This window comes from Oculina patagonica, chromosome 8 (assembly GCF_052425735.1).
Source record: "Oculina patagonica isolate OP01 chromosome 8, crgOcupat, whole genome shotgun sequence".
NCBI lineage: Eukaryota > Metazoa > Cnidaria > Anthozoa > Scleractinia > Oculinidae > Oculina > Oculina patagonica.
Window position 1 is genome coordinate 2,944,796 of NC_135765.1, and position 11,105 is coordinate 2,955,900.

The 11,105-nt window shown below is 39.4% G+C and overlaps 2 protein-coding genes across 3 annotated transcripts; both read left to right on the plus strand.

Annotated features, from left to right (window-relative positions):
• The first annotated feature begins 43 nt into the window (after positions 1-43).
• LOC144663202 (COP9 signalosome complex subunit 9-like) lies at positions 44-1,284 on the plus strand. The gene is made up of 3 exons (XM_078524122.1): positions 44-202; positions 309-381; positions 1,162-1,284. The coding sequence occupies exons 1-3, from the start codon at positions 131-133 to the stop codon at positions 1,197-1,199; spliced, it is 183 nt and encodes a 60-aa protein (XP_078380248.1). The 5' UTR covers positions 44-130; the 3' UTR covers positions 1,200-1,284.
• A 920-nt stretch (positions 1,285-2,204) lies between these two features.
• On the plus strand, positions 2,205-9,135 carry LOC144662250 (lysosome-associated membrane glycoprotein 1-like). Of its 2 annotated transcripts, none has more exons than XM_078523019.1 (5): positions 2,205-2,472; positions 4,851-5,032; positions 6,995-7,202; positions 8,013-8,189; positions 8,804-9,135. In XM_078523019.1, exons 1-5 carry the CDS (start codon positions 2,421-2,423, stop codon positions 8,959-8,961), a joined length of 777 nt encoding a protein of 258 aa, XP_078379145.1. In that variant the 5' UTR covers positions 2,205-2,420; the 3' UTR covers positions 8,962-9,135. The 2 variants fall into 2 exon arrangements, with proteins under 2 accessions (XP_078379145.1, XP_078379146.1); XM_078523020.1 differs by having other exon boundaries at positions 4,851-5,020.
• Positions 9,136-11,105: the final 1,970 nt, after the last annotated feature.

The window sequence follows — 11,105 nt, forward strand, 5'->3', positions numbered from 1 at the left end:
CAGGACAAGTTGGTACTTCATATAACTACTACTCTTTTCGCGCGCAGCGTTCATGTTGAAAATACACTCGAGTTTTCAAACGTTCATTCCTCAGAAATTTCTTGAGTACTCTGCGCTATAGTTTCACAAAATGAAGCCTGCAGTTGTGGCCCAAGATGAAATGTTTCCTGATGGAGATGCTGGGTGGATGGAAATGGACGAGGTATTAAACGATTTTAATCTGTGAAGCTGTTTTCTCCAGGAAAATTTGTACGTTGTGTACTGTTGGTCATATTTTCCGGTTTTGTTTCCTTGCTCTTCATTGCTAGGCTGCATCAGGCGGTGGAATGCTGATTGAACTAGCAGCAAATGAGAGAGCAGTTCATGGGGACTTTTTTAACAGTAAATATATACCTTTCTGTACTATATATCAGGTTTAAATATCGATTGTGACGCCCCCTTTCATGTTTTCCTAGCTATAGTGGTTCATAGACTTTTATATTTATCCAAAAATAGAAAAAAATTGCACACCCCAGTCCTCCAGCTCAATCTCTAAAACTCTTCACAAAATCCTTCATCCTTTCCTTTTCAGATTTTGCATGATTGTTCGTCCTGATTTTAATAGCTTAAGGAAACATTTTTGGCACGCAATCCATCCATTGAGTTGCATTTGGGACTTTCTGAACTCAACCAAAATTCTGTACTGGTGGCTTAGCTTTATAGAGATCCATGTTGTATAAACTGATTGAGTCATAACAACTAAGCGAGTAATAACAAACAATCAGAGACACCACATGGATCCCAGGGGGGGGAGGAGTACTCGGGATTTCAAGTGATGGGGATGATCAAAGGATTTTTGGGGTTTGCAATTTTCTATTCCGGGATTTTTTTGGTTAGGAAAATTTGGCAAGAATTTTTTTGGGTAGCTTGGTTTAAGTAGGGATTTTTGGGGGGGTTTTGAAAACAATCTAACGATTCGTGGAAGTGCCTTGGCTCCCCCCCCCCCCGACATCCAGTTTCCTCATGATTTTTTTCCCTGTATTCAACATTTAAAGAAAACTATGAGAAAACAGGGGGCTGTGAACAGCGTAAGTGTATGTTACAACTGATGCCCACATTGTTACAAAAAATAAATATATCACAAGGGTTAATCCGTACAAATTTGTTTTGTTTTCTCAATAGATTTTGATGATCTCTTTGATGACGATGACCTCCAATGAAGAATTAAAAAATAACTATTTGTACATTACTTCTTGCCCTGAAAATATATAGTCAATGATGTAAATAAAGTATGAAGTTAGGAGACAGTTGGCTCCTGTAGTTGTAAAAAGTTGTTGTTTGGATCTTTGTTGAGATGGTTTCGAAATAGGTAGCCTGTGAGCAGATTCACCTTTGGTTCAAATGCGCAAGACCAGGCAGGGAACAATGGGAACCAGGGAAGCTCTCGCTCCCCACTGCCTCAATTTGCTTGCCGGCTCCTTTGACTTTGCTGCATGTGTATGTGACCCAATGCCTGTGAACAGGTGAAAAAGAAAATAAATATAAATTCATGATACAGTTGAACCTCTAGCCTGCGAACAGGTAATGTAATGTAATGTAAAACTTTATTTATACACGGGAAACCATCAGTTACATTAAGCTAAAGTAAGAAACTTAAACTAAAACTGCTTTACATGATTGCCATGTGGGAATCTGATACATCAGCTATAGATACCTGTTTGCAGGCTATTGCTTATTGCTTCCAATAACTCTTACTCCACTACTCCCGTTTCCTGTACCTTTTTCTCCCACTTCTCGCCCCTTGAGTGGTTTCTTTCTCTTTGTTCCATTTCTTTTGCAAATATCTAACAAAATGTTGCGAATTTTTCCCAATTTCTCCCAGCTCCCACCACATGGGGAATTCCACCTCTCGCCCCTATTCTCCCAGGCTCCCACCCTCCTGTCCCCCTTCACAAACTATTGTTGTTGTTGTCCTGATCTTTTCAGCAACATTTGTAAATCCTCCACATTTTTTCAAAAAAACCTACCGGTACTACTACAAAATTCTGCAATTAAATGGCATTGGCCAATCGAAATTGCTTAATCATGTTTTCAGAAATTAAAGAAGAATTAAATGGAAACTGATGTAGGAGACAAAACAACAACAAAAGGGGAGTGCAGAAGTGCGTTTCGGCCACCTTACTCCACCCCCACTGAGTTTGAGACTGCCCCTGTTGTCACGTGGTACGTTTCGTCTGGTCGGGATTTGTTTTCTTGTCGCAGCGTGGTTGATTGCTCTTTTACAAATATTGAAATCGCATTAGAAAATACCGCTTTAGCGTACAACAAATATCCACTACCTGCTACATCTTGCGATTTTCGGATTTGCTAATCGGAAGACTGTGCGAAAGTACAAGATTTTCTCCAAGATCTGCTAGTAGCCTGTTGCGACACAAAGCTGCATGATGGCTGCAAAGACTTCTTTGTTACGACTGTGTTGTTATGTTATTGTGGGTGAGTACAAGCTTACTACTCTTATTAATGCATGATCACTTTTAATTTTTGTGATATTTTGCGACTGAAAAGCCTTTTTGTGGAGCGTTACGCTTTTATAAACATGTAAATTACAAATTATTTGTCCGGCCTCTGTTGTAACGTGCAGGATTCGTCTTTGGGACGTTGCCTGTTGTGTTCTGCGTATTTGTATGTTAAATACCCAACTTGAACATCTCCATCGGCGGGTTTAAGCTGGAGTTCGACGGGCGTATCTCCCTTTTCCTTTCTGATTTGATGACTTATGCAGAGCGAAGATCAAAGAACTGGTCATACTCCTGTCTCTAGTAGGATGTGGGAAGAGTTGAAAGGGGGGGGGGGGGTGATATGAAAACCCCTGGGTATTTGTAAAAGTGTGTCATCAAATTCCCAATAGATTCTTAACTGTGTAAATAGATAGCTTTCATTTAAACTTATTTAACTAGAGTACCAAAAAGGTAGAAATGCTGCCAAAGGGCATGAAAGCGGAAGAATGATGTAGAACTGATGCTTGCAGTAACTTTATGAACTGTACTATTGTAAAATTGAACTGAGAATTAATATTACAACAAGCCATATTTCAGACATTTCTAGCAATATCAAGGAAGTTTAAACATAAGTTGAAGGAGACTTATGGAAACTGAAACTCTTTAATAAAACTATACTAGTCAGTAACAACCAAAGGTTAGGAAGTGCGGGCGAGGCCGATGCAAGGTGTTGAAGGATTAATGAAAGTTTAACAGACGTGTACTACATAATTCCTCAGGAAGCGATTTATGATTTAGTCTGCCCAAGAGCTCAGGCAGGATCCGATTTTGTGTGTACTTTCGGTCAATCACATGTTTTTATGACGCACAGCACTGGCAGTGGTTATGCAAAAAGTTTCACGCCAGGCTTTCCCCCCTGTTGCGTGACACACAATGTTTCACGCAGGCCTTCATGTCGGTTTCAAGTTGCAAGTCACACCGGAAGGGTCACAGCGGTATAATTAAACTGAAGTGAGTTTTGAGTCGATTCGAGTGACAAATTTCCAATTGAAAAGCCGAGTACTGTGCTGTTTCATTTATCTTAAAAATGTCACTTGTTTAAAATCCTGCCTCGCGCCTGGTCACATATCAAAGCGTAAATCAACGAGGTCGCATTAGCGCGAGGATCACACAAACTCAACTGCACATCTTGAATCTTCTACTGGCGCATATAAACCACAATTCCTTGCGTCTTTGATCTTACCGCCGACCACAATTCCTTGCATTTGGTGAAAAAAAGTGATTGCAGACCCTATAAAGTAATCCATTGCCGATTAGAGGGCTGCCTCGCTCGTTCGCTTCAGGCTCACTCGCTGCAGCAGCTATAAAAAATATTGATAAACTATTTCTATTATTCATCGTGTTGTTCTTGGGCAAGACTCCTACTATATTAACTAGTACTCAAACAGTGCCTCTCTCTATGCATCCAGGAAAAATGGGTACCAGTGGCCTGACAAAAGATTCAGGGACTGCGGAGCATTTTTCTTATTGGGGGAGGGGGGGGGGCTGACTAGTAACTTGAAGTGGGGGGCTTTCTTCTTCTTCCACGTAACTCACCTCCTTCAATAGTGAAGATTCTCGTGAGTATTAAAATAAATAACTACTTAACAAAATAAATAAATACTATTCAAATTAAAGAAAGGCTTAAATGCTATGAATAAAAATAGACACAAAAAAAAGGTCAAAGTCAGCATCGTTTGCTTAGCACTTGGTCAGACGGCAGGCATTTCTTAAAGGCCGTCAAGTTTGGTGCATTAACTGTTTCATTGGCCAGGCTGTTCCATTCTCGTATCGTTCTCGGGAAAAATGAGTACATGTGGTAGTCCGTCTTTGAGCGAGGAATTTTGTACGCATTTGAATTTACGTGCCGCGATCTCCTTTGAAGTGGCGTCATGAACTCTTGGGCCTCCATGGCAATCAAGCCTTCATGAATTTTATACATCATGCAGAGTCTAAGTGTCTGTCTCCTATTTTGAAGGGAAGTCCAGCCGAGCTCATATAGCATGTCCCCTACGCTAGATGTGTTGTTGTATCTGCCAAGGACAAATCTCGCTGCCCGACGCTGCACCATCTCGAGCTTATAGATGTTTCCCTGTGCTTTAGAGACTCTTCTCTTAGAAAGTCTTTATTTTTTGGAAATTTGGAAATATTGGGGGGTGGGCTAAGCCCTCCAGCCCCCCCCCCTCCCCCCACTGCTGCACGGTCCCTGAGATTGAGGGTTAAGCTGTGATGGGTTAGCAATGGAAACTGGGACAAGCGCTGGCAGTGTGTACCAGTCTGGCTGGAGTTTGTCCAATATTTTTATTTTTGAATTCTTATTTTTTTTATTTCAAGGTCTGGTGATGGTTAGATCAAATACTGCTGTTGATCCTAGTAATAATACCACGCCAATGCCAATGCCTCCAGCACCACTATCTGGATATGGCCATTTTAATGTAACTAACAAAAATGGAAAAATATGCATCTTGCTGGATTTATCTTGTTCTATTACTGCCCAACTCCAGGTGAACAACACTGTAAGTACATTTTGTATTCAGTTTTGGTAATCAATTAAAAAATATATATACTAAAACCAATGGCATACATCTCACTATGCTCTGTAAACAGTTGTGTATTAAATCTTTCATTATTTGGGTGCATTATGCTGATCTTTATAACAATTATGGGTGACTACTGTGTTCCGTCGACAAAGCACAAGCCACACAGAGGTTCAACAATCGTATTTAATGATTACAAGCGCTAGCTAACAACATAACTTGAACGCATACAACTTGTAGAAAACTTACAAAAACCATGATAAACTGTATACAACTCACTTTTCATGTTGCCTCTGTATGGCATTAACTGTTGTGCTGATTTCGTTCTGATTTCGGCTGTTCATTAACACTGATCTGTTCATTACTGGTTAGCACTAACTGGTTAACACGGAGTTTTGTGATCAACTGAATTAAAACCGTTTAATTATACTACATGAGCTAATTCATATGCGATCATTCATACACGACTGTGAGTCGACTGTTAATTTCAAACTAACGTGCACAACATAAACTGCAACAATGCGCTTGCCCAATAACACTTTTTATCACCGAAACATACAGTATGATGTAGATTAGGTCAGTGATTGTATGTGACCTCACTGAAATGAGTTGTGCTACTTTAAGTGTTCTTTGCACAAGAGATGGCTAAACATTTTATCAGTGGGTCAAATTGGTTAATTTTTGACAGGTTCACGTGTTCCTGGTTTACGGTTGGATGATTTACAATATTCAAATTGAATTTGAACGTTTAAAAAAAAATGTAATCCGTTAGCCGTTTTTCAAAACTATTCCGTAATTCTAGGCGGCACGCCTTGACTGTAACTAATAATAATTATTAAAATAATATGTTCATGACCCACAACTAATGTGGCTTAACTCATGTTTCTGTAACATGGATGAAGCTATATAGCTCAGAGGTAGAATGTTCCCCGGGGGGGGGGGCACTTCCCTATATGGCCTATACGGGGACGTGCTGCTGGATAGGGTATGGTTTTTGACTCCTCCGGCCCTGAACAGGGTATATAATTTCAAGCTCCTCTGTCCTAAACAGGGTCTGAAGCTGTCCTAGACAGGGTATGGATGCAAGACTGTCGTCCATGTATTTACATTGTTTTCGCTTTCGATTCAATAAAAAGCTTTTTTTATTTGGTGGGATCGGTGTTTTCGCATTTCAATGCGTCAAACATTGCGTACGGGACGCCATCACAATAAAGCGTAAATGATTGTTGATGTTGTCCTTTGTCCTAAATAGGGTCTTAAAATAGGGGATTTTGTCCTACACAGGGTAGGTATTTTAAGTTTTAATTGTCCTAAACAGGGTCAGGGTTTCAAACCCCCAGCGGCACCCCTATACCTAAACTTAGGTCAAGTACCCACCCCGGGGAATGTTCGAAGTATCAATCGCTAGTTTGTCACAGCCCCCCCACCCCCACCCCAAAGCACTTTATCAGGTTTTCCTAACAGTTAGTCAGTTAGAGATGCACTGAATGAGTAAAGTGTCTTGCTCAACAAGAATATTCAATGACCACAGCCAGGGCATGAAGCACTTGATCTAGAGTCCACAGTGTACCAACCATTAGGCTGCCATGCCTCCCACCAGCCTACCTTAAATAGTGGAGGGGGATAGGAGGGCAGGAGCCCAGGAGAAAAGGGATGGGGTGGGAGAAGAGAGACGGGAAGTGGGATTCCCAAGGGGGCATGAACCAGGAAAAAATCCAAAAAAATTTTGCAGCAGTTTGTTATATTTTGCAAAAGAAATGGGACAAAGAGGAGAGAACTGCTATGGAAAGGGGCGGAAAGCAGGAGAAGAAGGTACGAGAAACTCGGACCCCCTGCCCCCCTAAATACAATTATGTGTTTTCTGTTAAGTAAAAAAGGAAAAAAAAAGGAATTGTGACACTGATTGATGTCCACTGATCACAATCTTTTGATATTTTTTAGGAACGTCCAACTACTTATGATCTTCCTTTGAATGCTCAACCAAGTGGAACCTGCGATGATCAAACATCATCTGTGTCTCTTTCTTGGGAAACAAAATTGAATGATGTTACAACAAACCTGACTCTGTCCGTGGCATTTATGAAAGGCGACGAAAAATGGAAAACAACCAGCTTAGCTTTCACTGTGAAAACTAATGATAATGGAACAGGTCAGTGTTGCTGTAGCTGTTCTTTTCTCTCCCTTATTCCGACTTTTTTTATGGGGGCGGGAGCCTGGGAGAAAAGGGGCAGGAGGCAGGAGAAGAAATGGTGGGAAGCAGGATTCCTAAGGTGGTGGGAACCAGGAGAAAAGGAGTAAACTTTTGCAACATTTTGTTATATTTTCAGGGATGCAAATAATTTTCACTTGAAAGGACATATGTCCTACTAAGACACCATCTTGGTTGGACAAAAAAAATATGGTCAGACATCACAAATCTTGTTTAGTGACTTACGAAAGCCGAACACAAAGTGAGATTTACTCACGGCAGATTTTTATTCATCTTTGCTGTTAAATGATTTACGATCAAAAAATTGTTCGGACATCATGTCCAACCACACTTGGGATTTGTCGGACATAAGCAAATTTTGGTCGGTAAATGGCCAATGACCTACTGTTATTTGCAGCCATGATTTTGCAATAGATATGGGACAAAGAGGAGGGAACCACCACAGAAAGGGGCGGGAAGCAGGAGTAAAAGGTGCGGGAGGGCAGGAGGTTTAGACCCCCCTGTCCCCACCAACTAGCATGTGTTTGAATGTTTTATCAGTGGTCACCTTTTAGAATTCACACTCTTATCTGCCATCAGCTTTTTAAAACAAGGCCACACTATGTGGATTAAATTACTGGTGGTCACTTAATAGGGGTGAGTAAATAAAAGTACTAGTTTTACCAGTTTTAAGATTCACTGCAGCTGTGGACTACATGGAGTAATAGTTTTCTGATTTCTTAAAAATTCCTTTGATATATTATTTTGAAGTGAGTGATGTTGTAAGTGCAGTGCAGAATGATTCCAGCAAGCTGGTAATAACAGCAAGCAAAGAGAAAAGCTACAAGTGTGTTGATAGCCTGGACATAGTGTTAAATGGCAACGTCAAAGTGACGGTAACCATGAAACAAATACAAGTGCAGCCATTTGGCAGTGAATTTGGTGATGGTAAGAAAACATCAAATATATTAGTTTGCCTTATTGTCAATAAATCAACTTTAAATTTAATGATTATCTATTTATAAACCAATTTTTACAGTTTAGCATTGTTTATACTAGAGTTTTTTGATAGCATGTTAAAGAACAATGCGCAAAGAGTATGTAAAAGATTGAAAGATAGCCTTTGTTTTTACACGATTAATTTTAAAGCTAAAAGCTTGTGGGGTCATATATGAGATAAATAATAATTAATTAGATTATAATTAAGCAGCCCTCCAAGTTAACTTTTTTCCCTTAGTGACCATTTGGGGACTATCTATTTATGTGAAGTTGCCAAAAGAAAATTTTGGTTGCTAAAATATTACTGATCTGTACATTTGCATGCCAAAAAGCGGGAATGAAACAAAATCTTACCTCAAAATTTTTCCCTGGAAAAACGTTGAAAAAACAAAGAGAATTAAAAAAATCAGTCTAAAAAACCCAGAAATGTTGTGGTACTGGTCCCCAGTAGGTTTTAATATCAAAACAACTAATTTTTCAAAGTGAATCCTTAACTGTTGAGATGCAGTACATTTTTTGCTGTAAGTAGTGAAATTTCTAATGTTGTCCTTTTTGCTTTTTAGCTGATGTATGTTCTTCAAGTTCTGGTGGCAACCCTGCTGAACCTGTGGACACAGTTGTGCCAACTGCTGTGGGATGTGTGTTGGCTGGGCTCATCGTCATTCTCATCATTACGTATTTTGTAGGCCGCTGCAAGAGACCTGGCTATGAAAAAATGTGATTTAAATGAGACTTTGAATGTGATCAAGAGAAAGTTGTTTGAAAGCTTAGACTATTATTGAGCTTGATCACTGTACATGAATGAGAAGACTATAATTGACAGAAACAGGGTTTTCAATAAGTTCAGAGTTCATGACGAAGTGTGAGGATTACATTTGTATTATTGTATTTGTATTTCCTGGTATTTTTTTTGTTGCATAAATATTAGTGTGTACTGCACGGAATTTATTTCATTGGCCACATGCTCTTATTGAAAACCTTGTTATATGTCATAGATCCATTCATGGTAATTCTCAGAATGATTATTTCCCTTCTGGGAATACAAATTGAAGCACACTATTTAAAAGGTCATTAAATGAGTTTTTGCCCAAAAATATTAAATAACTGACCACTTCTGATCTGTTGCTTTCAAATGCATTTTGTTTCTGTTCAGTGCCAATTAAGTTACTTAGATTCATTTGTGTGCATGTGTGGCTTTACAAACATTGCTGACTGATTACATTAGTTTATATTGCGTGGGATTAGGTATATATTTTAATGCAGTTAGATTTCAAAGAAAGCAGCAAAAGAACAAGTGGTTTAACTCATAAAGGTGTTAAATATTTAACATATATATGTAATGTCTAGTCGCAAAAGACTAAGCTGTATTGAGTGATTTGCCTTTGCTGTTAGTAATAATGTTCAATCTTTCTGGGCCAATATTTGTAATTAATTTCTCTGTGACAAGCCAGTATCCAATATTCCTTTGTGATTTGAAGTCAATATTCATGTGTCTGCTTTTGCGTACAATTCAGTAAACAATTTCAATCATCTTGTTCCTGCCCACTTTGCAGTTTGCTAAATTTGTTATTTTTTCAATCATATATTGTTGGCAGAACTAACAAAATAAGCCAACAACATTCCGAAAAAAGAAAAGAACGTCTGTACCTGTGTTATCTTCCAAGCCACTAAATAAATGCAACATTAAATATTTTATGACAATTCCAGGTCCTTATCTAAACCTGTAAATTTTTAAAAATTTATTCTTGACTGTTATAATCTAAAATAATGATGAAAGGTACACCAGTTCTTGACAGTATTATATATTTGTACAGACCTATCTCTGTAATTGACAGGTGTTATTTTCCTAAATAAATACTCATTACTTACATTACTTGACCATAGCGAGTATTGTGCCTGTGCATGAAATAACAATCATCATCATCATCATCATCATCATCATCAATCCTTTAAACGCCCAGTGGCGCATAGGGCATCAACAAGTCACCTCCATTCCTGTCGGTCCTTTGCAAGCCGCGAAGCTTGCCCCCAGGTAAGATTTAGAGCATGAAGTTCTGCTTCTGCAGTTCTTCTCCAGGTGGATTTTGGACGGCCTCTTTTTCTTTTCCCTCTGGTGTCCATCTGAGAGCGACTTTAGAAATGCTGGTAGATTCTCTACGGAGCACATGACCAACCCAACTCCATCGTTTCCGTGTGAGAACAATACTCATGTCCTCCTGTTCTGTCAATTTAAAGAGCTCTTTGTTGGAGATCTTTTGTGGCCAAAAGATGTGCAAAATTTTCGGAGACAAGATGTGTGAAAGCTTTGCAGCTTTTTCAAGTCATGCACAGTCATTCTCCAACATTCAGATCCGTAGAGTAGTGCAGAGAGTATGAAATAACAATATTAAAGGGTTTTTATGCTTGTATTGTTATTACCTGCAACATGCATGTTCTTTAATGCTATGTGGCAAACCTGCAAGATTTTACAGCAAGAAGACAAAAGTATACCCACTTTTTAATTTATTCACATTCTTTGGTGCAGATTTAATCCAATCAGAAGCCATGAAGTAGACTTCCACAAGTCGCCTCGGGTTTTGGTAATGGTTTTGTATGGGAAGGGTGGCGGGGCGCGGGGGGGGGGGACGCGAAAACCCGCGGCGCAAAAAAAAAAAAAAAAGAACTGCAAGCTGTCAGTGCCGTGCCATGGAGAAGGGCCCGGACCGCTATCCTCGGCTTTTGGTTGGATAATGACTACACGAAAGAACGCGAATATTCACTTGCTGCTTGACTCATTCTACATTCTGCGGAGTTTCGTATCAACAACCACTTAAGCTTAAATGTGTAGGGGTAATTACTTTCTAAGAGCACGAGGGGGCACATTTC

What these genes read in the sequence shown, in the direction of transcription:
- LOC144663202 (XM_078524122.1), top strand. Translation starts at nt 131, where the DNA reads ATGAAGCCTGCAGTTGTGGCCCAAGATGAAATGTTTCCTGATGGAGAT. An exon ending in GGTGGATGGAAATGGACGAG is followed by an intron (nt 203 to 308) that starts GTATTAAACGAT and finishes CTTCATTGCTAG; the next exon opens with GCTGCATCAGGCGGTGGAAT. An exon ending in TCATGGGGACTTTTTTAACA is followed by an intron (nt 382 to 1,161) that starts GTAAATATATAC and finishes TTTTCTCAATAG; the next exon opens with ATTTTGATGATCTCTTTGAT.
- LOC144662250 (XM_078523019.1), top strand. Translation starts at nt 2,421, where the DNA reads ATGATGGCTGCAAAGACTTCTTTGTTACGACTGTGTTGTTATGTTATT. An exon ending in AACTAATGATAATGGAACAG is followed by an intron (nt 7,203 to 8,012) that starts GTCAGTGTTGCT and finishes ATTATTTTGAAG; the next exon opens with TGAGTGATGTTGTAAGTGCA. An exon ending in TGGCAGTGAATTTGGTGATG is followed by an intron (nt 8,190 to 8,803) that starts GTAAGAAAACAT and finishes TTTGCTTTTTAG; the next exon opens with CTGATGTATGTTCTTCAAGT.